Raw genomic sequence first — 25,359 nt, forward strand, 5'->3', positions numbered from 1 at the left:
AAGGCTGCCAGACTTGTTTATATTCTCTTTGCAGCTCCTTCATCTAAAGGACAAATGCCACAAAACACAGTGCTGCCCAGGAATTAAATGCTACCAGCTGACACATGGATGGGTTGGGTTGGAAGGGACACCTCCCACTGGAGCAGGTTGCTCCAAGCCCCACCTGACCTGGCCGTGAACACCTCCAGGGATGGGGCAATTTGCAATATTCATTTGCTGTCATTAATTCTGCTTTCTCCTTTTCCGCAGGCCTTGCCTTATGTGTGTCTCCTCATTGCAATGCTCTTCTTCATCTATGCTATTATTGGCATGCAGGTAATATTTCAGCTTTAATACTGACCGTAAGTAGCCTGGTTTTATTCCAGTGGTTCAGGGTGCAAATGGGTTATTGCCTCCACAGCAGGATCAACACCTGACTTAGGATGAGGCTTTGGTGCTAAGCACGGCCCTGGGTGTGCAGATATTTCTGGGTGCACAAAGGGAGAGCATGTGCAGGCAAACTGGCTGCAGGATCTGAGCCTGCACGTCCCTTCCTCTGGGTACAGGCATGTCTGGAGGCTGAGAGCAGAGAGCAGCTCAGGTATCGCACCCTTCTGAACAGAAACGTTACAGTTTTTTTACCTGGAATGAAGCTGAGCTATGGTGTTGCAAATGGTCTGCTTGAACACCAAGCACATTAACTGATTTGTTTTCCCCATTTGATCTCCACAACTCATTTTTATCTCCCTCTTCAGCACGGGAATTATTCTAGCTTTGGAGATCCCTTAAACCAGGACAAATTCTTTTCCTCCCTTTTTTCCAGCTCTCCTTGACCTGCCTTCTCTGACAAATTCCCACATTTGACCTGAATTGCTTCTGTTTTCTGTGGCAGGTGTTTGGAAACATTGCACTAGATGATGAAACCTCCATTAATCGGCACAATAACTTCCGTACCTTCCTCCAAGCCCTGATGCTCCTCTTCAGGTAAAGAGAGAAGGAAATACCATAAGGCTTGCAAGCGAGCAATAAATAAGTCTTGGTTTTCCCATATGCTAGTTTAGCTGCTGAGGTTTAGGAAGGTGTTTGGAGTAAAGTACCTGCTTCCTCCTCCTCGGTGTTAAGGGTTGGCCTGGCACATCTCCGAATGAGACAGATCTGATTCAACACAGCAGCATCTCCACAAAGTGACACCCAGCGCTGTGACATTCCATGTCAACTCAGGCAGAAGTTTAACACAAGACAGACACCCCCTGCTTCCCCAATTCAACTGACCAATGTGGTTCCTGTCATGGTGTGGTTCTCCGCAGCCCTGTGGAGAAGGGCTTGGAGGTGCTGGGAGATGAAAAGCTGGGCATAAGCCAGCAATACGCACTCGCAGCCCAAAAAAAGGTCCATGTCCTGGTCTGCACCCAGAGCAGTGGGACCAGCAGGGCAAGGGAGGGGATTCTGCTCTGCTCTGCTCTGCTCTGGTGAGACCTCACCTGGAGCCCTGCGTCCAATTCTGGAGTCCTCAGCACAGGAAGGACATGGAGCTGCTGGAGCAAGTCCAGAAGAGGCCACAGAGACGATCCAAGGGCTGGAGCACCTCCCAGATAAGGACAGGCTGAGAGAGTTGGGCTTGTTCAGCTTGGAGAAGGGAAGACTCCGAGGAGACCTTATTGTGGCCTTTCAGTAATGAAAGGGGCTACAGGAAAGATGGGGACAGACTTTTTGGCAAGGCCTGGTGTGAGAGGGCAAGAAGTAAAGGTTTTAAACTCAGGGAGAGGAGATTTAGACAGGATGTAAGGCTATAAGGAAGGTGGTGAAACACTGACTCAAGTTTCCCAGGGAGATAGTGGAGGCCCCATCCCTGGAAACATTCAAGGTCAGGCTGGATGGGGCTCTGAGCAGTTCGATCTGGTAAAGATGCCCCTGCTTCTGGATGATCTATAAAGTTCTGTTCCAACCCAAAGCATTCTATGATTCCATGATTCTGTGAAGCTGACTTTTTCTCTTTTTTTTTGAGTAAAAATTCCTTTAATCGGTCATTGTTGCATTAACAACAAGTTAATTCTTCATAAATCAATGTCACCTCTGCTTCAGAATGAAAATGTTTCCATCTGGGTTCCTTCTGCCTGGAAATGAAGCGTTTTCAAATAAAACAATCAATTAAATGACAGATTTTCACTTTTAGACCAAGCAAAAATGAAGTGCAGGCCCTGCTCCAAATCAGGGCAGCTTTGGGAAGGTTTCCGTGATCTGGACATGTGCTGTATGATGTTAAAACACAGCAGTCAGTTACTGCTCTGGCCCCTGCAGCGCCTGCCAGCCGCACGGAGGCTCAATTCCGTGGATTATGCAGCGCTTGTAACTGGATATCCTTCCTGGGATTTGGCTTGCATAGTTTCTGTGAAGCCAGACGGAAATGAAATTAGCCTTCTCTAGAGCAGAATAATCACTCATCTCCAAACTCTGAATTTTAATAAAAGCGGGTAATTTTTCAGTCTCGTGTCCAGACGTCTTGGTCCTTGTCCAGCCCCATGTGGCAGAGCAAGCAGAGGCAGTAGGACCACGATGAGGGGGTAGAGCTCTGCACAAGGCAACGAGGCTTCAGGACTCAGTGGGAGGGTGAGGACTCTGCTGTATCATTCAGAGCAGCCTGGAGTTTACATCGAGTACCAGGTTTTCTCAAAGAAAGGAAGGCAGGCTTGTGAGCTGGCTCACCCATCGGCGTGGCCGCCAACAGCCCTGCAAGAGGATGGGCTGCGGAGCGATGCCCTGCCAAGTGTCTCTGAGTACAGGGGGGAAATCTGAGGTCAGGTAGAAAGTCACGGTTAAGCAAACACGTATGTGCCCTGGTTTCCAATCCTCTTTGTAGGGGGGGTGATTTGTAGGGGATAGACCCTCTGGGACTACAAAATGTTGCTTTTCATTTGTTTTTCTCCTTATGGTAGTGGTAGAAGTTAGGATTTGTTTTGAATACACCTACCCATTCCTTCAGTTCTCACACCCAAAATGAGGAGGAAGAGAAGGCGAATGATGAAGAAAACCCAAGAGACTGCCATGAAAACTGAACCCAGGTCACTTATGACCAACCAGACCATCCTGGCGTTTCTGTATCTATGAGATAAAAGAAATGAAGGATTGGAGTGAAGAAGCCTGGCTTTGATTCCCATCATCTCTGTTGGGTTTGCAGCTCATACTAGGACAGAACCCTCAGCTGCTTTGAAAGGGAACAGTTTAAACTCCATTGGCCCACATTTGCACTTGTTTAAATCAGTCTGGTTCCGTTCTCCCTAAAACCAATGACACTTCGCCTGCCTGAGCCTGCTTGGTGTCTTTTGTCCCCTGTTATAGAGGAAGATGTTCTTTCTCCTTTCTTATTCATGTCAGCAGTTTAGATTCCTAATGTAAATATGGACATAACCTTCCACCTCATTAATTTAGTTAATTGGGTGCAGTAATAGCTGCAAGGTGGCTGCCCCTTGGGTCTGTGATGGGGAAGGGGTTGGATCTGCTCACTGTCTGCTCTCCCTGTTTGCAGGAGCGCCACGGGGGAAGCCTGGCACGAGATCATGCTGTCCTGCCTGAGTAAAAGAGCCTGCGACCCACTCTCTGGCCTTACCAAAAATGAATGTGGCAGCGATTTTGCCTATTTCTACTTTGTGTCATTCATCTTCCTGTGCTCCTTCCTGGTAAGTCGGTCCTGATCTCTCCCAGAGGGGAGGTGCCAGTGTCGTTCCCCATACACACGCTTCCCTGCCCACACCCTTGCTTCCTTCTTTTTCCTAATTATGATTTATACAACACTACAAGACAGCTTCACTAAACCCATTTATCATCCTGGTGATAAAATCCCTTTAATCCCCAAAGAGAACATTTAGTCATTAAAGGGAAGGGTTTTATCTTTCTTCCCACAGGGGGTCTAATATTTGGAATTCAGCATTAATCTGTTTTGTCTTGATTTGTAACATGGTCTTTGAAAAAGGGGAATGGGGAGGGCAGGGTGAGAATGGCCAAGATAACATTGATTCAGAAGGGCTTGCAGCTGGGAGCATCACGCTTATTTGATGCCTTGTGTTTTGTTTTATTTGTTAAATAAATGCAATGATCATTTTCTTCTCTGATGGTGTCGGGAAAGCTTTATACATGAAAGCACACAGAGATGTTGTACTTCACTCAAGCCCATGGCCATCATCTGGGGCTGGCTCTAAGCTCTAATGTGTGCCAGTGTCTTTCTGATCACTTGTGTGCATAAAAAGCTGTCTGCTCTTGGGCCTCGATTCACTTTCCTGCCCCACCGGGACAGAGGGATGGAAAACCAGGGACAGGGACACAATTAAACTTCAAGCAGGAAAGGATGAAAGTCACAGCTCTGAAAGGTATCAAAAAGCAACATATTAAGCCTACTTTCAGTTCCGCAGGCTTGCTTTAAAATATAAAGATTTGATTCCTTGTTCCCTGCTGTCATCAGAAGCCTTTAAGCAGGAAAATGAGGTACACGTGGCAGCTTGGTGCTAGGTATAGACAGACCAACTTCAGTGGCCCCTGCTGAGATCCTTTGTCCAAGTGCTGTTCCACCTTGGCTGTCCCGTGGCTTGTTTCTTCTGCATCTATTAAAAAAAATGTGGAGGCCTGAAAGCTAATACAAAGTTAATGCTCCATTTACTGATTCACAGAATCACAGGCTAGTTTTGGTTGGAAAAGACCTTTAAGGTCGTTGAGTCCAACCATTGATCCGGCCCTGCTAAGTCCACCAACATCCCCAAGTACAACATCTGCTCATCTTTTAAACCCCTTCAGAAACGGGAGCTCAGCCACCTCCATAAGCAGCCTATTCCAATGCTTGACAGCCCTTTCAGTAAAGAAATTCCTCCTGACATCCAACCTAAATCTCCCCTGGTGCACCTTGAGGCCATTTCCCCTTGTCCTGTTACTGGCTACCGGGGAGAAAACCTCCACCTAGCTACAAACTCCTTTTAGGTAGTTTTGGGGAGCAACAAGGTCTGCCCCCTTCGGCACTCTGTATTCTAAAGCCATTTTTCCCCCTTGTACAAATCTCTAACCCAGCACTGGACATTCTCATTGTTATTTTCAAGGACATTTTTGTTCCTCAAGGGTTTTCAAAAATCAAAACAACTTCCCTCCAGACTCACGCTTCCTGGTTTATATTGTTCATCCTACTCGAGATGCAGTAGCGGGGCTGGAGCCTGGAGCACATCTGTGCACAACACAGCTTCACATGAGCTTCATCTCTGAGTCAGAGCTCCCGGAAAACCCTGTGGAACCGCACCCTGGGCTTGCTGGCAGTGAGAGGGGAGAGCCCGAGCAAACAGCAAAGGCAGGAAGGGAAGCCTCCAAAAATAGGCAGTGGAAAGCCAAGCAGCTGGTCTGGGACAGGACTGTAACTCATTTCTTTAAATGCATTCAGTACCTTATTGCAATGAAACATGTGGTTCCCCACAAGCAATTAAAGTATTACAGAGCCCCAGCCCTGCCAGGAGGGCACATATTTATGGTTTGCTCGATGTTGTTACACTATAGACTCGAGGGGAGTCGGAAAATGTATTTGGTTTTAAACATTGTTTCTGGCTCTTTGGGGATGTCCAGCTTGACATAATTTTCCTCCCATAGTTTAGGCTGTTGAAAAATAGAAACTGAAATTTAAAAATACACAAGAACTTTAGAAACAGCTGTAGACAAGCAAGGGAAAACAGTGCCAAGCTGTGGCTAGAGCTAGAAGCAATGGAAAGGGACTTGGGAGCAAGGGGCAGGCTGTCAAAAATGCTGTCTCTTGATGCTCTGGGGTGCTGTGTTATGTGTAGGGTACCTGCAGCATGCGAGTGAGCCCTGCTGTCGTGGTTATGGTGCTTCCAGCCTTTGAGCGGCTTATTGAACATCCTTGTCCAGGCCTGCCAGACGCATCGCAACGAGATTCCAGGGCTCTGTTACAGAGACCCTATAACCATCCAGTATCTGGTGGCATGAAATGCCTACTTGGCTCCCCAAACCCAGCAGATACGTTTGATGTAGTGCTGTTTTCAAGCTGACAAGCCCTAACTCTCGTTACAGGAGTGAATTCATGCACTCTGCTGCAGAGGCAGAAGTCTTGTTTGCAGCTGAGACACTTACAGGGCTGCTGTGTTCTCAGCTCTGTACTCTACAGTTTGGCCTGAAGAAGACCCTGGGGTGATGTAAGACACCCAGTGATACACTATGTGCTGGGTTCTGCTCCCCACTTTCTGTTGAGCTGGGTCCTAAGATGGACTAAAGTTGTAGGAAGTCCCTGATTAGCATTTGGTGGTGATACAGTAGTTCGTTATGGACCGTACTTTGTACTGGTGGATGGTGTGTCCCAGTGGATTGTGTGTTCCAGCAAGAGCCAAGGCCCTTTCTTCCCTCCAGACCGCACAGGAATAAGAATTTTTTAAAACTGCACAAACCCCGAACTCCACTGCTTCATTATCTTTTAATGACTGGCAGACTGGCCAGGGACATCCACCGAAACATAGAATCTTTTGGGTTAGGATGGACCTTAAAGATGATCCAGTTCCAACCCCCAGCCATCAGCAGGGAAATCTCCCACTGGCTCAGGCTGCCCAAGCCCCATCCAACCTGGCCTTGAACATCTCCAGGGATGGGGCAGCCACCACTGCTCTGGGCAACCTGGGCCTCCCCACCCTTACCCCTCCTATTTCCAGCCATTCCCCCTCATCCTATCACTACATGCCCTTGTACAGAGTCTCTCTCCAGCTTTGTTGTAGCCCTTTCAGGTACTGTGAGGCTGCTCTAAGGTCTTCCTGGAGCCCTCTCTTCTCCAGGCTGAACAACCCCAGCTCTCTCAGCCTGTCCATAATCTGTTTAAATCTGCTCATCCCTGTGTGAGAGCTCACAGGCTGCCTTGCCACAGTTGTCCTTTCTCAGCATGGTGCAGAGGAGCAGCACTCATGGCAGCAGCTCCCCTGCCCTACAAAGGACACGATGGAGGTAGAAAGGTGCCTTATGCCGTTCAGGTCTTTATCCAGCACAGGAGCATCCGTATCCACCCGCCCTCCTGCTCTTCTCTTCTGCTGGCTGCAGCTTGATCTTTACCCATTGAAATCCTCATGCCTCTTCCGTTGGCTTTAGTAAGACAAGTATCTTTATACACTAGAAGCATTTGCCAGGCTCTGTGTTAGCAGCCGATAGGGACAGGAGCCTTTTGTATGTCCTGTCCCTCATCTTTCTTGGGATCTTTAAAGGTTTGAATTGTTATGAGTCTAAAACAGGACATCTAGGCTGAAGAATGGTTTTTCTTCTCACTGTTCTTGTCCTGGTTTGCCTTGATATGTAAGTGTTGGAAGAGTTCCCATCACCCGGCTGATGAAGCAGCCTGTGTGCTGATCTGCACTGGCATAGGGTGAGAAGGAGCAAGGGTGATGAACCTCTTGAGTTTGGGGATGGAGGATGCTGTAGGGCAATCAGCAGTGATGGGGATATGGCCAACCTGTCTGCTGTCAAACCTGCTGTGTACTGCAGAGCTTGAAGGGGCTTGTAGTATGCAGGGGACGGGGAGGTGGCAGAAGGGTCCCCAGGGCGAAGTTTATAAGCTTCTTGTTGGTGGATGAGAAGCTCAGCATGAACTGGCAGTGTGCTCTTGCAGCCATAAAGCCAACCATGCTCTGGGCTGCATTCAAAGCAGTGGGACCAGCAGAGCGAGGTGCGAGGTGGGGTTCTGCACCTCTACTCTGTTCACACGAGACCTCACTTGTAGCTCTGCATTCAGTGCTGGTGTTCTCAGCACAGAAGGGACCCAGATCTGTTGGAGTGATTCCAGAGGAGGCCACGAAGAAGATCTGAGGGCTGAAGCACCTCCCTAATGAGGACGGGCAAAAAGAGTTGGGGTTGTTCAGCCTGGAGAAGTGGAGGCTCCTGGGAGACCTTAGAGCAGCTTCCAGTACTGAAAGGGGCTCCAGGAAAGCTGGGGAGGGGCTCTTGATCAGGGAGCACAGGAGAGGGATGGTTTTCAGCTGAAAGAGGGGAGATTGAGATGAGATCTTGGGAAGAAATGTTTTGCTGTGAGAGTGGGGAGGCCCATGCCCAGGTTGCCCAGAGCAGGGGTGGCTGCCCCATCCCTGGAGGGGTTCAAGGCCAGGTTGGATGGGGCTCGGAGCAACCAGATCCAGTGGGAGGTGTCCCTGCCGTGGGAGTTGTCCCTGCCCATGGCAGGGGGCAGGGTTGGAACTGGATGATCTTTAATGTCCCTTCCAACTCAAACCATTCTGTGATTCTATGAAACCATACACCCTGCTAAGGGAATTGTACCTTCTTCCCTTCCAGCTTTTTATTCCTTTTCTCTAACTGCGCTATTGTCTCCTCTCTGCAGATGTTAAACCTGTTTGTAGCTGTGATTATGGACAATTTTGAATACCTGACGAGAGACTCCTCTATCCTTGGGCCCCATCACTTGGATGAGTTTGTTCGTGTCTGGGCTGAATATGACCCAGCTGCCTGGTATGTATGCAGTTACACTTACATGTGGAGGAAAGGACATACACAATGTATAAATACCGTACCTATATACACAAACAGCCTGTGTTGATGTGAGTAGAGCTCCAGAAGGACAACGGCTGCAAAACTTGAGGTAACATTGGTGGTAAATGCTCCAACTTCAGTTGACTGTGCACTGGAGGTGAACAAACCTGATGTCATTACAAGGGTGTTTCCTTCAAATAGGCACAAGATAGAAGCCAACAAATCCAGAAAGCAAAATGCACCCTTCCCCCCTCCTAGACACAGCCAAAAATTAATAGGGTAAATTCAAATGAACTTGGCTAAGTGGCCAAGCTGTTGAGCATTTCCAAAAAAGCTTTGATTGCCTTTGGTTTCTGCATCCCAATTTGGAGATAAGAATATGCTGAATCGCTTGCCATCAGCAGTGCTTTAGGTAACTTGGGAAGCTAAGCCATGTTACACCTGATTTGTGTAGCATTTCTCTCCTAGCTGAGAACCACCTTAATGACTTCACAAATTCAGTACAGAGACCTGAGGCCACACACAAAAAAAAAATCAAGTTTCCATGGTGCTATCTCTCCCTTGAAAGGAGATAATCTACCCCTGTGCTTTGAATTGAGTCAAGTGCCACAGTCTCAGAATTCATCATCTGCTTTCACCTGCCTGTGGGGCAGCAGGGAGTGCAAGGATGCTCCTCAACATAAGGCTGGTTTGCTGAGAACATGGGGGTTTTAAACAGACATTTAAATTCAAAGTTTTGACGTTGGTAGCCTCCTTCTAATGACATCAAATTGTAGAAGGGAATTTTGTTCTTCTAAACAACGTTTCAGCTTTTGGACTTGCGGTTGAAATATAAGGCGTGGAAAATAATAAGAAGAAAATGCAATGAGCCAAACTTTGGAAGCATTTCAGTTCTCAATGAGCCTCTGATAAAATGTTCCTGATATATGAGCACATTAAAGGAGGAAGCAGTTTTTCTCACAGCTAGACAGCAAGGTGTTCAGTTTTGTCTCCGTTTCCCTTATTCAAAGAGACTCTAGAGGAAAGCTGCACACCTGGGTTTCAGTCCCCCTGGCAGCAGAGGGTGGCACTGCTGAAGCATTGTGAGACTGGCTTTAATATATTGCTTTTCTCCATTGCCCAGGGAAGCTACTGCCCAACAGTCCTGGTGCCTGTGCTATTTTTATGTCTAGATGCTTTCAGATACAGGTCACAGTAATTTGCTTGATATTCCGCAGCTTGGAAATTCGTCTGTTGGGAGACTGCTTTTTATTTAAAGCCATGCTAATTCTACATCCATCTTCCTCTCCACGAGTTACTCTGCAATGAATCTCCTCTGTATTTGTGAAGAAGCTGCCTCCAGCTTCTCCAGTGTCTCCACTCTCTTTTGTTTCCCTTCAGTAGAGACAGATGCAGAAAGTCTTTATATAATCGGCATCTCAAACTCCCTGCTAGGATGCAATTAATCTCAGTTAAATTGGTTTTGGGCTAACTTTAAATGCAAACCTATCCCAAAATGACTGCATTTCTCTGAACTGTGTGTGATTTTAACTAGCTCAAGGCCATCCACATGATGAGCCTGCATATACACTGCACTCAGCTTGTAATCTCCAAGCACATTTTTCTTACCACGTGCTCTGTAACACAGACAGGTCCTTTGTGGGTATTTGGCAGGCAATAAATAGCTTTTCTTCTTTTTCACATCCAGTCTTATCTCTTGCCATGAGAAAATCTCAATGAGACTGAGAGCTTGGGAGTGCCCATTCTCTCCTTAAAAAATGATCTTGGCTCTGATGAGAATCTATGAGAGGAATAACACACCTGCAAGACAAAAATAAGCATCAATGTGCTTTTTTTATATCTGTATGTTCAGGAACTTTCCACCCATATGAGGCACAAGCAGCAAGATTTTCTCTTCCTCCTAACAGTGAGCGCAAAAATTACACTTTGTGAGTCACTCGGGCCAAACCTTTTCCCTTCTAGAGCAGTCAATACAAAATATGTCGTATAGTTAAGAGTCTAATTCTGCTTTTCTCTAACGATTTTGCTCTGTTGGGAAGCTATTGATGTTGGCAGAGTAACCCAGGGCAGAAGTGCAAATCAAAGGACAACCAGGACATGATGCTCAAGGCTTGGTCCTACAACATGTGCATGTTCTGGATTTTCCATGTGTGAATGGGTCCACTGAAATCACTTCTGTTTGCAGAAGTGGGGCTAACATTTCTGCAGTTTAAAAATAATCTGAAATCCATTCACAGTTTAAGGCCAGAATAGAGCTTTTGATCCTTTGAGCTCAACTTCTGTGAAGCTCTGGCCATGACATTTCACAATAGCTGTCCATGGATATCCTTTTCTGTTAGGGTACAGCTCCCAGCAGGACACCTGGTTTCATCTGAAGTCACAGGGCATTAGCAGACCCATTTTCTTATTCAGCTACCAATTGGTCAAACTTATTGAAAGGAAATGTTGATCCAATTTTTTTTCTATGTCAGCCGTCTCCTTGTACCATTTCAGCTTCCAGTATTGGCACGTTTACCGGAATGATAAATAGTCACCATAGCATAATTTCATAGAATCATAGAATAGTTTGGGTTGGAAGGGACCTCAAAGATCATCTAGTTCCAACGCCCTTGCGATGGCTGCCCAAGGCCCATCCAACCTGGCCTTGAACACTTCCAGGGTTGGGGCAGCCACAACTTCCCTGGGCAACCTGGGCCAGTTCTTCACCACTCTCATCGTGAAGAAATTCTTTCTAGAGAATTCTTTCTTGCTAGAAAGAAGACTCCTAGGCAGTTATCCTGTGCTTAGATGCTGGTGTGCTGGTTCCTGCTTCCATCTTTCCCTAACTGAAGGTCTCTCTCAAGGTCTCTCCTTTGATTATTGCAAGAAAAAATGGAATTACAGTGTTGGTCCACTTTCTGCACCTTGATACCCTTGATGAAAAGTGCTGCATGGGTAAAAAGTACAAGTATGGTTATACTTTTGATATATAGATAATATTTTAAACATAGGTTTAATGTGTGTGTATTTGCATATCTATTTTCAATGTCACCTTTTTTCTGCTACAAAGTCCAACTTTCTGTAAGCTTTTCTGGGGGAAATCATTGAAAAGGAAGTAAAAAAAAGCAGCTGGCAGCTCTTGTTCTAGATGTGTCCCACTCAGTAGAGGTAAGTATTGGAAATTGCTGGATTGAAGGGTGGCAAAAGCCTCAGACTCAGAAAAAGAGAGAGCGAGAGAACTGGGGCACACACAGTGGTTTGGTCCGAGGCTGCAAGTTAATCGGGAATGAGCAAAGCCGTTGTATTTAAGGATGAACTGGGAAAGAAGGTCCAATTTATATTCACTTTTATTTGTTCAGGATACATGAAGTGAGTGCTTTATCTCTTTTTATACCCTGTCCACCACTGGGGGATACTGGAAATGTTGGTCTTGCCATCCCACTCCCATTAGTTTCTCCCAAGAACTGAGGGAGATGCTACTGGCAGCACCTTCTGCGATCACAAGGAGAGGCAGGCACTCTCAAAGGCAGCTTTTTCCTATCTATCTAAAGGGGTGCTGATGAAAATAAACAAATCTCAAATAAACTTAAATAACGCAGGAAAGAATCCCTGGTTGTCGTAATTTGTTGTAATTTACTGCCGTGCCCTTCCAATGCAATTCAACTGCTGGTTTTTGAGCCTTCCACGGACTCTTAGAGAGCTCGGGGAGCTGCTCATGTGTATTTTCTAGATGCTAATTTTACAAAACTGTTATAAATTTTCGATTAAATTCTTGATTCACTTAAACCAATATACTTTTTATAACCACAATTAGGCCTGCAGCCAAGCCTTGCACAGTTCCATTTGATCCTTTTCTAAATTAATAGTGTTGAGTTGATTGTGAAGGTTTTGAATAGACTTTAATTTTTCACATCCAAAAAAGCTGTAATATTGAAGGAAATATTCCAAAATATTCCAGCCTTCTTTATGTAACACACCAAAATAAACTGAAGCCAAATCATCTCATTTTCCCTCTAGAGGTCATTTTGAAGTTCTGTACAGCTCTTTTTGTACATTATTTGGTTACTTACAAAAGACTAAGAAACTTAATCCTGCTGTTAAATTAGCTGAAAATGTTGTTGGAAATTAATGGCACTGACCATAAAGCTACCTCGAGGCGTCTGATTTCACGTACTGGTAATGAAGGTTGGATTTGCTCAGGGCTGATGGCCCTGAGGCAGCTCTCAAGATGACAGTTTCTGGGTTTCCAGCAAATTGCTTCTTGCCCGAGCTCAGAGTACGGCCCTGCTGGGGTTATGTAGGTGGCAGCAGTGGAAGGTGGAGGTCCCCAAGCTCTTTTGAACCAGCTAATTTGAATCCCCGTAATAATCCAGTTAAGCAGGCTATTTGTGTGCTGTGGGCTCTGGTTTTGCGGGGCTGCTGCAGTGCCTGGGTGGTGGGTAGGGACTGCGTGTAGGCAGATGCTCAGGCAGAGGGAAGTAAAGCATTTAGGGATACAGGTAATAAATGCAGTGGCTGGAAAGCCTTGTGACGGCACTGAAGGTTTCACAGAAGAAACCCTGAGGATATAGCTTTTGTTGAGCTGTTGGAAGTTCTCTTTCTCTCTCTTGGTCTGTGTTAAATTCTCTCCTTTATCACCAGCCCAGTTGCCGTCAGACTAACGTTGCTTTGCAGCGGGTTTTGCCCTTCTGACTTCTCCCGTTTGCCTGGGGGAAAGCGGATTCTTCTCAGGTTTTTGCTGTCATAACGTCTAATGTTTTCTTTCCAGTTGCCGGATTCATTATGAGGATATGTACAATTTGTTACGTGTAATTGCTCCACCCCTGGGCTTAGGAAAGAAGTGCCCTCATAGGGTGGCTTACAAGGTTTGGAACTTCAGAGACTCCCTCCAGCATTTTCAGTTCTGGTTATGTTTCTTTTTACCCCCTTTCCAAGTGCAAATGCAAACGGTTCAGAAAAGAAGCTGTAACGTAACTAACCCCTTGCCTGAAAAAGGAATGATTGACTGACTGCCTCCTTTTTCCTCAATGCATCTCTTCCCAGTCTACTCCCACACCCCAGCTGGCTGGAGACAGGCAGTTTTATGAGACAGTGAACCCTCCAGTTTCCATCCCTCCAGGTCTAAGTGGGAAGTGTTGTGGAAAAGCAGCACAGCATCTGAGAACTTTCTCTCCCTATATACCCACCAGAGAGAAATGTCATCCCGAGAGTTCTAGGGAGTAGCCAACCCACTTTGGTTGGGTTTCATAGCATAACTGCTCCAGTTGAATGACCAATATTTGAACCTTTCCCTTTCCTGGGCTGAAAAGACACTGGTTAACTGGGCAGCAGACCGGGATGGTTTCTTGAGCTGGGGAGAGATGAAGGGATGAGTGTTTCCCAGTGAAGCAGCCAGAGATTGTCTTGGGAGCAAAATTACATCTCTGAGATGGTAAGCTGTGATGGACATCCAGTGAAATCTCCTGCCTCATGGCACAGGAAAAGTGTATTTGGGAGCTGAGATGGGGAATTCAGGACAGATCTGACGAAGAAATCAGCACAGGATGACACTGGGCTTCAGTGGGGTCCCAGCTACGGGCAGGGATTTTGTTGCAGTCAGTGCCTGGAGTGCAGAAGATGAAAGAGAGTGAAGTGGCTTGCTTTTGTCTTTCACTCCAGCCCAGGTGTTCTCCACACCTGACTGGGGATTAAGAGGTGACAGGCGTTGCAGAGAGTGTGTGAGACTGTGTATCTCCAGCCAGGGAACAGGGCAGAAGAGAGAGGCCAGGAGGAAGCTGTTGGCATTAATTACAATTTGTGTCTTTCAGCAGCCTTTAAATTAGCTCTGGGCTATAAAACCTGGATGGTATTTTAAGTGCATTGGTTACCAAGGATGGGAATAGATGATTTTGGCTTGGTAAGTTTCTCTCTTCCACCCGCTCCTGCATCAATGCTTTACAAAGGATCTCAGAGCTGTGTCAGGGCAGTGGACCAGTGTGCGGATGCTGCTTCTGTAGCTGTCCTGCTTGAGAAAGGAATGTTGTATAGGTGCTTAGGTTTTGGTTTCCCTACTAGTGTAGTTGAGATGCTAATAATCCTGCTTTTCCAGGGGTTAAATATTAATTAATAACATGCCGTAGTATATTTAAGTCTCCTCAGATGACAGACAGCACAGATTTGCACAATGTAATAAGCAGGCAGCTCACTGGGAAAACAAAATGAGATAGTCATAGTCATGCTCCCAGTCTCAGGAATCAGAAAAAGATGAAGCAGGAGAATTCCTTGCTGTTTCTGCATCCCTTGCTTTTCAGGGCAGGATTTCACTTGCAACCAGCATGCACTGAAGGCAGAACCATTAGCAATGGGCTGGGCTAAGGGCTTGTTCCTAAATCTCTGCAATTCCCAGTTCCTTCTAACACTTGGGAGAGCTGCCTGCCCTCAGTGGTGGAGACAATTGATTGTCATTGGCTTGATGAAAGAAGAGCCCTACTTAATGTAAGGAAAAACAGGTCCCGTTTCCAGCACGCTCCTGAAAATTGAGTGCTGGGCTTTTGTTTTGTAGGACCTGAATTCAGGCTGGCTGAGGTTTTGCAGAGTTTCACTCTTGGCTTGGAATCGGAGCAGTCCCAGTCTGTCCTTCAAGCAAGCATATCAGGATTAGCTTTTTGCTTCTCTTGTCGCCTGAAAACCTCTTTGCTCACTGAAGGAAAACCGAATGTTTGTTCTAAGCCCCATCTCTCCCTGTCCCATAACTCTGCCTACCAGCTCTCCCTGGCATGGTGACTACAGCCTCTTGATTGACTGGTCTGGGGGGGCGAGGAGGGGAACTATCCCTCCACCCCAGAAAGAGCCAGCCAAACTCAAGCCCTCCCCACACCCCCTCTACCCCAAGCAGAGACATCAATCATTCCCCACAGGGACCTGTGTGCGGAGGCGCAGCTCTGGCCACGGGACGTCCATACAGTGAGGAGGAGACGTTGGGCATTGAAACACAGCAACGGAAGTGGAGAAACCTTTCAATTTACCCACCTCTTTATTTTGGTTTTCTTTTCCTGAGAAATCTGATTAACCGGATCTCTTGTTTTCTTGTCTGCTTTCCCTTCTCTCTCCTACTTTTCATTTGCTCCCTTGTGTTGTCTTTTTCCCCAACCCCTTCCTTTACTTTTCCCCCCAACCTGGTATGGTTTGATTTCCATGTCCTCTTGCCTCCCTCCCTTTGACTCCAAGTGGGCGCATCAGTTACACAGACATGTATGAGATGCTGAGACACATGTCCCCACCTCTAGGCCTTGGAAAGAAATGCCCTGCTCGTGTTGCCTATAAGGTAGACCAACCCCCTTAGAAACTCCTGCCAAACCACCAGCTTTTTTTGTGCTGTGGCTGAAGCGGGTGCTGGTTTTCTGTGACATCAGTGTTGTTCTTCTGGAATTTTCTGGTGCTTTCTCTGCTTTCCAAGCAGATTGGATTTTGGATCTTCTGCCTTTTTTTATTTTTTTTTTTTCTTATTGTAATCTTTTTTTGGTCTTTGAAACATCAGTTTGTCTTTCTAACCATGTCTCCACTATCTCTATCAGTGTTTCTCTTTCTCTTCTCTCATTCATAGAGTTGTTAAGGTTGGAAAAGACCTGTAAGATCATTAAGTCCAACCATCAACACTACACTGACATACCTACTAAACTGTGTCCCAAAGTGCCACAGCCACATCTATTTTGAACCCCTGCAGGGATGGGGATGCCCCCACTGCCCTGGGTAGCCTCTGCCAGGGCTTCATCACTCCATCAGTAAAGAAACATTTCCTAGTGTCCAATCTAAACCTCTGCTTCCATTTAGGGAAATCTGGGGAGGGAGGGTGCTAACGAGCAAACTACCCCACCAATTATCCAAGTGATCCCCAATTATCTTCCTGCAGCAATTTGACTATCCATTCTCACTAGCCCTTCAGTAGATTTCCCCCTTCTTAAATAGATTGGAGTAATTAGAGTAGGCAGTACTGTAGGAGTTAGCAAGCTATTAAACAGAGGCAACACCAGAAGGGCTCCTTAAATACCCTGGTGAAAGAAATTGTGTTAACAGAGAACATTTAAGACAGTAAGATGAAAAAAATCACTTAAACTTATTGTTTATGCTGACAAACTTTTAAATTGAACCACAACAACACATTCTGTCCAAAAGGCTCCTTGTTGCTGCCATTCCGACACTCCCTGGATGAATGCAGTGGAAATATGGATAAACACAGAGTAGAAATTATGGAACAGACCCAGATTCCTTTAGGGAAAGCCACGCTGCTCTCCCAGCAGCTTGCAAGGCCCTTGGAAATTTGCATTTGCAGGGACGATTCCTTGGAAACTTTTAACATTGAACCTCACGGTTTTCGAGGGAGAGGATTGTCGTAAGCGCTTAGCATTGGTGTAACTGAGCATCCATCAAACTCAACAGGGTTTTCTTGCTGTTGACCTCATTTTCAGGGCTTGGTGTCACAACAGATCCTCTCATAGTGCTTATTTTCTCACTGGGGCCATACAAAAGCAAGATTTTGCAAAGAGACGCAAGCCAAACCCAAACCCTAACCTGTCCCTGCCTTTGTGTAGGGCACAGCAGCATGAAGAGGTTCAGAAACAGCTTCCTACAAGATCCTCCCTGAGTGTGTTAGGATTCAAAATGAAAAGCAAATTAAACATAACCTTAAAGCCAGACAGGCAGGTCTCTTTTCTGTGTTCTTTTTGATTTGTTTCTGGCCACTATGGTAGCTACTTTGAAAGAGCATCTCTATGATGAGCAATTCATGCCCACCAGACTGTAACTAAGCTTGAGAAACCCAGCTGCCTCAAAATGCCAACTCCCAGGTTTTTCAGATAGATGGGAAGCTAGATAAACGTTTATGTAGAGGTACCAATTATAGACTCATTTAGGTTGGAAAAGAGCTTTAAAATCATTTAGTCCAACCCTTACTATGCACGGAAACCCAATGCTTTTAAAGTAATCAATGGCTCCTTTTAGCACCTATGAGTTTCTATTGACTTGAGATGGAGCCATGTCCCTGCTGAAAGCCTGGTGGTAGGTATTTGCAGCTGGGCAGCCAGATCTGCTCGGTGGTTGCACGTGCATAAACCTCTCTTTCCCCTCTGAGTTAGTTGGTATTCAGTTTAATTTGTCTGCCTTTACAGTACAAATCCACAGAAATTACCTGCATACGAATCAGTTCTTTCTGAAATATAAACTCCTGATTTTTTTAGTGGGCTTTAATTTTTACCCGTCTACAAGAAACCTCTAGAAGGTGTCCCCCTGTGACTAAACCACAAGAAGAGATAGGGTTCAAATCAGACAGCTCAAACCTAGACTGAACATCAAAGTTTTCTGAGTTTACTGCTGTTTGAGGCTTTTGCATGTTAGCAAAGAGCCTCAAACTACAGAAATCAGGATTCAAGACCCAATCTAAATTTTTCCCTGGGCTGCAGGTTGGGCTGGTTTCTACTTCCAGCGATGGCTGCTGATAAAATTAAGCTTTCACAGGGAGGCAGTATTCCTTTTCATGCCATCCCTCCTCCATTTCAATGTACAGCACTAGGAACAGCACGTCCGCGGAGACAGACTGGTGCTGAGCATCTTCCTTCAGATGACGGCTGCGTGTGGGTCACACCGTCCCCGTGCCCTACACCCCTCTGGTGTCACTCTTGCTGTCCTCCCACAGTTGATGGAAGGCTTGGAGAGGACAGTGCAGCCCATCTCCAAGCAGAGCCGGCGTGCAGAGGGACAACAACCCCTTTTCCTGCAGCTGTAGCTCAGTCAGTGCCGAGGCAGCCAGGGCTTTGTCTCTCTGCTGTTTCTGCTCTCCCCCTCTGAACCAAACAATTTTTTTAAAAAACCTTACTCTTCTATCCGGCAAAAGCTCTTTTGCCCCACTTGTCCACCCTTTTTCTTTCCATGTATTTTTTCCCAGTCCTCTCCATTTGCAAAGGTTCTGTGTGTTTTCTCCTTGTCTTTGTCTCCGTTGCCTCCGCAGTATCTATGCACACTGTCATTTTGTTTGGATTTTTCCCTCTTCGCAGCCTTCTCGGCTGCTGTCCTTCCTTTCTGCTGTTTTCTGATTCCCTTCTCTCAACTGTTCTCCTTGGTCAGCCTGACTGGCCTCTGCAGATTCGTGCGCGTGGCTTGCTGCTTGCCTGGGGGTTGCATGCACGGGCTCCTCCGGCCACATTGCTCGGGCACCAGGAGAGCTCTATCCTGCTCTGGGTGGGAACTAGGGGCAAGAAAAGGGTGTAGGAAATGGATTTTAAAATATCTTCTCCCCAGTCGGGTGAAAAGAGGGAAGAAAACCATTTTCACTTTACTCTAGTGTGTTGAGATTTGATTGCTGGCCCATTTTCAGGTGTGGGGAGGGGGTGGGTGGTTTTTCGCTCTCTTTGCAGTATTGAGACTTTGACACCTCTTAGACTCAGCTTGCCTGTGATGAGGTGTCCTGGGGTTCTATGTGTGATTCAGTAGTAGCAATAAGGGCAGAGCAGCAGCCAGCTTTGCTGGCACATGGAGACAGTCCAACCTTTGCACCACAGAGCGTTGGAGGCATCTTTGGAGAAAATGGGAGAAGGAAATGCCCGTGACACTGCTAGATTTCTCACTACAATGCCTTCAAGATATCTTGCAGATATCTATGAAAGCAGGATTGGAGGAGGATTTATTGGAGAGCCTGAAGGCTTGATTCTTAGGAACAGCATGGTGCTAGGCAAGTGAATCATGGAATGGTTTGGGTCAGAAGGGACCTTAAAGATTAACCATGGGCAGCAACACCTCCGACTAGATCCGATTGCTCAAACACCTCCAGGGATGGGGCAGCTACCACTTCTCTGGGTAACCTGTGCCAGTGCCTCAGCACCCCTAGGGGAAAACATTTCTGCCTAAGATCTCGTCTAAATCTTCCCTCTTTCAGCTGAAAACCATTACACCTCATCCTCTTAATAACGCAACCCACTGCTCTTCATAGTCATCTTCTTACCTTCCTCTCTGGGGGCAGGAGAAGACGACATTGCCAGCAGGCACATCTCCACCTCTGTCCCAGTGTAGCTCCCGTTGAAGCCCTGCACGAGGTCTGCAGGGCAATACTGGCAGCTGGAGTTGGGGGTCTTGATTTTATTTTGTGGTTCTGTGGGTGCTGTCAAGCGAGGCTTTGCACACCTCACTTGAAGGGTGATTTATCGTGGAGATTAGGAGGGCCCTGGCTTTCCCTTTAGCACCTCCTGACATGGCCAAAGTTCCTGGATTTGTGATAGGGGTGATCTTGGAGCTGAGCTGACTCCCCGCCTTGCCATCACTGACATGTGGATTTTTAGAATCTGGAGGTCCCTGAATGCTAAAGAAGGGTTGGAGTGGTCCATTCCCTAGCTGCCCAGCGTTGCTGCCTCTTCTGCCCAGAGCTAGTATCATGGTTTTCTTTTGCTGGACAAGGAGTAGGACTGCACCTGCTGAAGGTCAGATGACCACTCCATGCAATGGGTCTGGTTGTGCACCAGAGACAGCGATTCAGGACACAGACCTTGCTCCTCTGTTGGCTGTGGGAAGGAGAAAGGCTATGGCCAGCCTCTCTGAAGTCAAGAGAAGAGTTAAATGAGAGTAGAGTAATTACAACTAGGTCGGTGTGAATTATTCATAACCAATAATTTATTCACCGAACTCAGCCTCGTTTCAGTGCTCCATTGTCCTGATTTTATTCACATTTGGGGATTATTCCCAGAACAGTTCTTGTCCCAGATGCTGCTGATGGGGTGCTCTTAATAATTCAAATCCATTGGCATGCCAGCTAGTTTTCCTGGCATTCACAGATCAGAGTGCTCCTCTTCCTTGGACAAATGTGTTGGTGAGCACAATTTACAGTGCAAATATTCCTGTTCAGTGCTCATTTTCTGGGTCAGGCTGGGAAGCAGCAGGAAGCCCTTGGGCTTTTGACACTGGCATGAATTTTCTCCCGTTTCTATAACACGTTCCCTGCCTGTTCAGACATTTCCCAAGCAGAAGATCTGTAGAAACCAAATGCTGAAAGGGCACAAATTCTGCTTGACACAAAGGTTTGGTCTCTCATTAGCGATGTCTTTGTTTATTTGCAATTAAATCACTGCTAAAAGCTGAGGGGTGTCTACTTCCCTCCTGACCACAAAAGGAACCAGAGCAGAAAGCGTTGCCTCCCTAACCCCATCTGTAACCGGTTACTACCTTGTTATCTGCATCGAGTTAATTAGGAGACTCTAGAGACAACATTGCAGCTCCTGCCTCTGGGACCTTCTCCTGCAGAAACAGTAACGAGCTCCCCTCACCCTCGAAGCATCGGGAGCCTCTGAAACTGCCTAATTAAAACCAAGGGCTGGAGGAGGGTTCCCCAAGCGGGGCTGGGAAATAGGAGCGGGGACTCCATCTGCTGCCGGCTGCTTTTCCTCTAATGCTCTTGGAGGAAACTGGAGGCGAAGGGAAGAAGAGGAGCAGGGAAGACCTTTTCTGCCAGGTCTGGGCACCTAGGGGGGGCATTTTTAGCTTTTTTTTTTTTTTCCTGCTCTCCACTTACTAATTCACCTGAACACCCCTCGTTTGTGGCTGGCGATTCTCAGAGCACCCCAAGTGATGCAAGCTTTTTACCAGTGCAGGGAAGCGTCAATTCCCTTGCTGTCTGCTTCAGCAGGTTTGTACGTTGTCCTTCTGGGGTCTAGAAAGATGGAAAATCACATAAATGAGATTTTCTCTTTTAAAATCAAATATTTACATCACATTCCTATGCATGAGGAACTGCTAAGACATGGCCGTGAAGCCCAGCTTCAGCCAGAAGAGGCAGCAGAAGTGGGGAGAGATATTAATTTTACTTGAAACTGTGTACAGGCTAAAATAGTTCCGTTTTTTAACCATATTGTTGGCCATACAGTGTGGAAAAATGTGGACATTTTCTCTTACATCTTGGTGAGGGATAAGAATCAGAAGTTGTTTATTGTTTTTTCTTGACTAATTTTGGGTCATTTGAAATATTGAGAAATTTTAGTGATTTCAATTGAATTCCATTCCCTTCTAAATGGCTCCTATCAAAACGTAAATGAATCAAAATACAGGTAAAATGAGAAAGCGGCTTTGAAGTGATTGAAAGTCCTTGCTTTGCACGTGTTGGAAGGAGATATTTTTACATTAAAGTTGGGTTGGAATAGTGGAAGGGAAAATGAAATTTTCTTTTTGGTTGCAGTTTCAGTCTTTCAGTTGCATTTATAGTGCGAGGAAACCACCCCAGATGATGTATAGGGAAGTTCAGAGGATGAGACCCTCTTGGGGTGGCTGTGCCAATTCCTGGCTGACTCCTCGTCCCTTCTGGGTGTCACCAGCAGAGTGGGGACATGGTGTGACATGTCTCACCAAACTGTCTTCTCCCTTGCCTCCTCCCCCATGCATGTCGTGGCAAAGCTATTTTGAATCAAAGATGAATCGGTTCCTTTCTCCTAACTGCTTCATCTTCAGCAGGAGCTCTCCTAGAAATGTGTTGTATCCATCTAAGCAGCATATTTTCTCAAGTCAGGGAAAGCCTTTTTCACTGAGGTCTGGATGGATCTAGGATGACTTGTAGCCAAAAACTTTTGGGCTTAGCTGCATCACGTTATAAGGCACTTCCATCCCCTCTTACGGCTGTTTTTTGGCTAAGAATTGGGCTGCTGCTCTGCCCTGGTAGGTGCAACTTGGAGCCCACCTTGCAGAGCAAGCGTTCCTCAGCTGGCTGCCAGCAACCTGCCCCAAGGGAGGACAGGGAGGTGCATCCTGGTTTGCCAACCTAGTAGAGAGAGCAAAGGGAGAGATTCCACTCGAGCCAGACCAAACCTTCCCTCTCCGGATGTGACTGCTAGAGTTGGCCATCCCCAGCTAAGGGCTGGGAGAACCTGCACAACCATCTTGCTCTTTGTTGGCTGATGGTTTATCAGATAGAAATTCTGACGACCTACAGGACCTAGGTCTGGGTTGACCTGTTGGACCAGTTTGCATATTGGGATGGTAAAAACAATGTGGACCAGACAATACAGAGGGGAAGGAGGGAAGCAATGTGGTTTGGGGAGATACCCTTCCAGGCAGCTGTTCGCAGCGCTCCCACCCAGCATTTGCACATGGGTTTTACCCAGCCAAACTTTCTGCTAGTCTGCAATTGCAAGTGTTTTCCCCCCTTGGAAAATCTCCCTCCAAATCCTTTTCCCCCTAGTTAAAATGTAGGAAGAAAGACTTTATGCAGCATTGATGTACACTGCTGTGGTGTGGCCAGTGTTCTGCACCCATGACCTTGGGGAATTTGGTCTAGAAAGTCACTTGTGGGCACCTGGCAGGTCTCATTCTCAAAATGGTTTGTGGCTCTAGTTTTTGTGGGGATAGAGCTCTCCTGGCTGGAATTATTTCTCATCTGCTTGTTCTTCACTTCCATGCATCTTCTTTTTCTCTCCATCCCTTAATTCTCCCTCCCACTGATCTGGGATTCAGTGGGACTCTGTAAGTGGTAGCAGTGGGCTCTTGTCTATACAACTTTTTGTGTGCTGAGAACAGAAGTCTGAATCAAAATCCCACTTCAATTGACACAAGTGAACAGAAAAAAACTGTGGTGGCACTTGCGAGCATTTGATACTGTCATTGAATTATAAAGAGAAGAGAGTCCTGGCTTTGATTTCCCTATCTCTGAGGCTTGTCAGACCTGGAAGATAACCTCTGGGCTTGCTCTAAGAAAGCTCTTTGAGATTACAATGGTTTGTCTCAGCCTTTGGGAGACAGGGTAGGTTGTTACATGAGTCTCTTGTCCCTGTGGCATGCAACAAGATCTGAAGACATGTAATAAGATAAATACGGAGGTCTTGGCTCCTCTAAATGTCAGTCGCTTCAGAAGCAGGCTTTTTTTTGTGCTGGACCCGTGCCTTGTGACCTCAGTTTGCCCCCATCAGTACCAGCACACATTCCCCTTGGGGGGACCTTTCCTTCTTGGCTGGCAGAAGGGACCAGGGCTGCAGTCTGTCCACTCTCAGGAACCAGATCACCGAAGGCAGCTCAGGTCATACCTCTGGGAAAATGAGTGTTGGTAGTGTCTCCAAGCAGGGAGGCTAACCCAGTGATGGAAAGAGGGCAAAGTTTAGTTCAGAGAATCATAGAATCACCAGGTTGGAAAAGACCCATCAGATCACCAAGTCCAACCATTCCTATCAAACACTAAACCTTGTCCCTCAGCACCTTGTCCACCCATCCCTTAAACACCTGCAGGGAAGGTGACTCAACCACCTCCCTGGGCAGCCTCTGCCAGTGCCCAATTACCCTTTCTGTGAAAGTTTACCAATCTCATCTTGGTTTTGGGTAGAGCAGAGAAGTAGGAGATGAGGCTCACACCAAGCACTCTGCCCCTTCTGCCTCTCATCTCACCTGTGATGCCAGGCAGGTCCCTGTTCTCAGCTACACCCTGTTTCCCTCCACCAGCACAAAACTTCCCATAAGCAGTGATGCTGGTACCACACAGTTTCCCAGACCAGCAAGGAGTGTGTTGTGTGAAGCCACCGCGGTCACGTTGGAAGTGAGGACTGCACCAATAAAGCTGCATCTCTGAAAAACACTCCCATCCCTTGACATCGCAGAGTATTTCCCTGTGCAGAGTCTGAGTGGGATCTAGCCCCTCTGTGCACTCTCTGCCACGGCAGCTTCTGCCTCATTGAGTCCCCAGCCTGCTGCTGACTGTGCTTAGATTTCCTTAGCAGCATGTTGGGCTGTTGTTAAACAAAGAGAAGGTTTCTGTACAGAGATAGGGATCAAAATAACAGCCTAAGTGGCTTTCAGATATGGATGAAATTCCCTCCTGAGCAAAGGGCCTAGGCCAAGCTTGGTTTTACAGGCTGCTGCGAGGCTCTGCTCCAACAGATTAACACCCAGAGACTTCCTCAGGTTGCATGTTCCCTTGGAGAACGGAAACACAGAGACTTGCTGATATGGCTGCAGCCAAAGAAGTTTCTAAACAGCTTATGAAAGCCGAGGAGATGAGAAATCATTAGGAGAAGAAATCCATCCTTTAAATGCATTGCTAAGGTTATCGGCAAGGCTTGGAGAGTCCCCGCCTGCATTTACATGCTTTGCTGGTAACAGTGTTAAGGAAGCCACAGTTTTCCAAAGCAATCTTAGGTACTTCATTGCTTACAAGAATGATGAGTTTTCCCCATCAAAAGTGGTCCTGGCTGGTGATGGAGAAGGAGTTGCTACCAGGTCTGAAGATCTTGGGAGATACTGATCCTGAGGGACTATTCCATGTTTGGATTGAAAGAACACTGCTGGGGAAATTATAGTCCTGCTTATGTTAATCCCTACAGGTAAGGTCTGAATGGAGCCATGTAGCTCATTTTCTGGAAGGAAAGGAAGAGTCATTCAGAATTCCTAGGATACCCGCAGGGAAAAGAAATAAGAAACAGAACCTACATGTCTCCAGTAAAAAGGACACCTTTACCTATTAGCAGCCAGACCCAAACTGCTCCAGAGGTCTTGAACCACACTGAGGGCTCACCAGCTTTATTTCCTAGTGTTCTTCAAGCCGTGTACAAAATGCATTATCAGAGGACCTCTCCAGAGGCTGTGGAGCTCATGTACAAAGTATTCACATGCTTTCTGTTGTCTTTGCCACCAAAACTGCCTTCCTCACATCCTGATGACTGACAAGGGCACCTGCACAGATGGAAGAGGCACAGTCGCTCTCTGGATGGTGCCACATCCTTGGATGGTGGATGCAAATCCTCCATCATCTGACCTCATTCAATGGTGCAAGGTCCCATTTGTTGCTATTGCTCCGGTTGTAGAATCAGAATAAAGGTCATGGTGACAGATGTAGGAAAGGGTGGTAGACTTGACTTCGTGGTTTATGTCTCCAGAACACACTGATTTGGCAGGGGTGATGGGTACCAGCTGCATGTCTGGAGG

At 46.6% G+C, this 25,359-nt stretch overlaps 1 protein-coding gene across 20 annotated transcripts in view; it reads left to right on the forward strand.

Moving 5' to 3' along the window:
- CACNA1B (calcium voltage-gated channel subunit alpha1 B) overlaps positions 1–25,359 on the forward strand; it is a 317,979-nt gene that overhangs the window by 272,327 nt on the left and 20,293 nt on the right. For 14 of the 20 annotated variants that reach the window (XM_069872974.1, XM_069872988.1, XM_069872973.1 and 11 more), the window contains 5 exons: positions 250–315; positions 872–963; positions 3,503–3,653; positions 8,324–8,451; positions 15,658–15,754. In XM_069872974.1, coding sequence (XP_069729075.1) covers positions 250–315; positions 872–963; positions 3,503–3,653; positions 8,324–8,451; positions 15,658–15,754 — 534 coding nt within the window. Of the gene's footprint in view, positions 1–249; positions 316–871; positions 964–3,502; positions 3,654–8,323; positions 8,452–13,219; positions 13,317–15,657; positions 15,755–25,359 lie in introns of all 20 variants that reach the window. The other 6 variants (XM_069872975.1, XM_069872977.1, XM_069872989.1 and 3 more) reach the window with 1 other exon arrangement.

The sequence above is a fragment of the Phaenicophaeus curvirostris genome, chromosome 20 (genome assembly GCF_032191515.1).
Source record: "Phaenicophaeus curvirostris isolate KB17595 chromosome 20, BPBGC_Pcur_1.0, whole genome shotgun sequence".
In the NCBI taxonomy this organism is placed as follows: domain Eukaryota; kingdom Metazoa; phylum Chordata; class Aves; order Cuculiformes; family Cuculidae; genus Phaenicophaeus; species Phaenicophaeus curvirostris.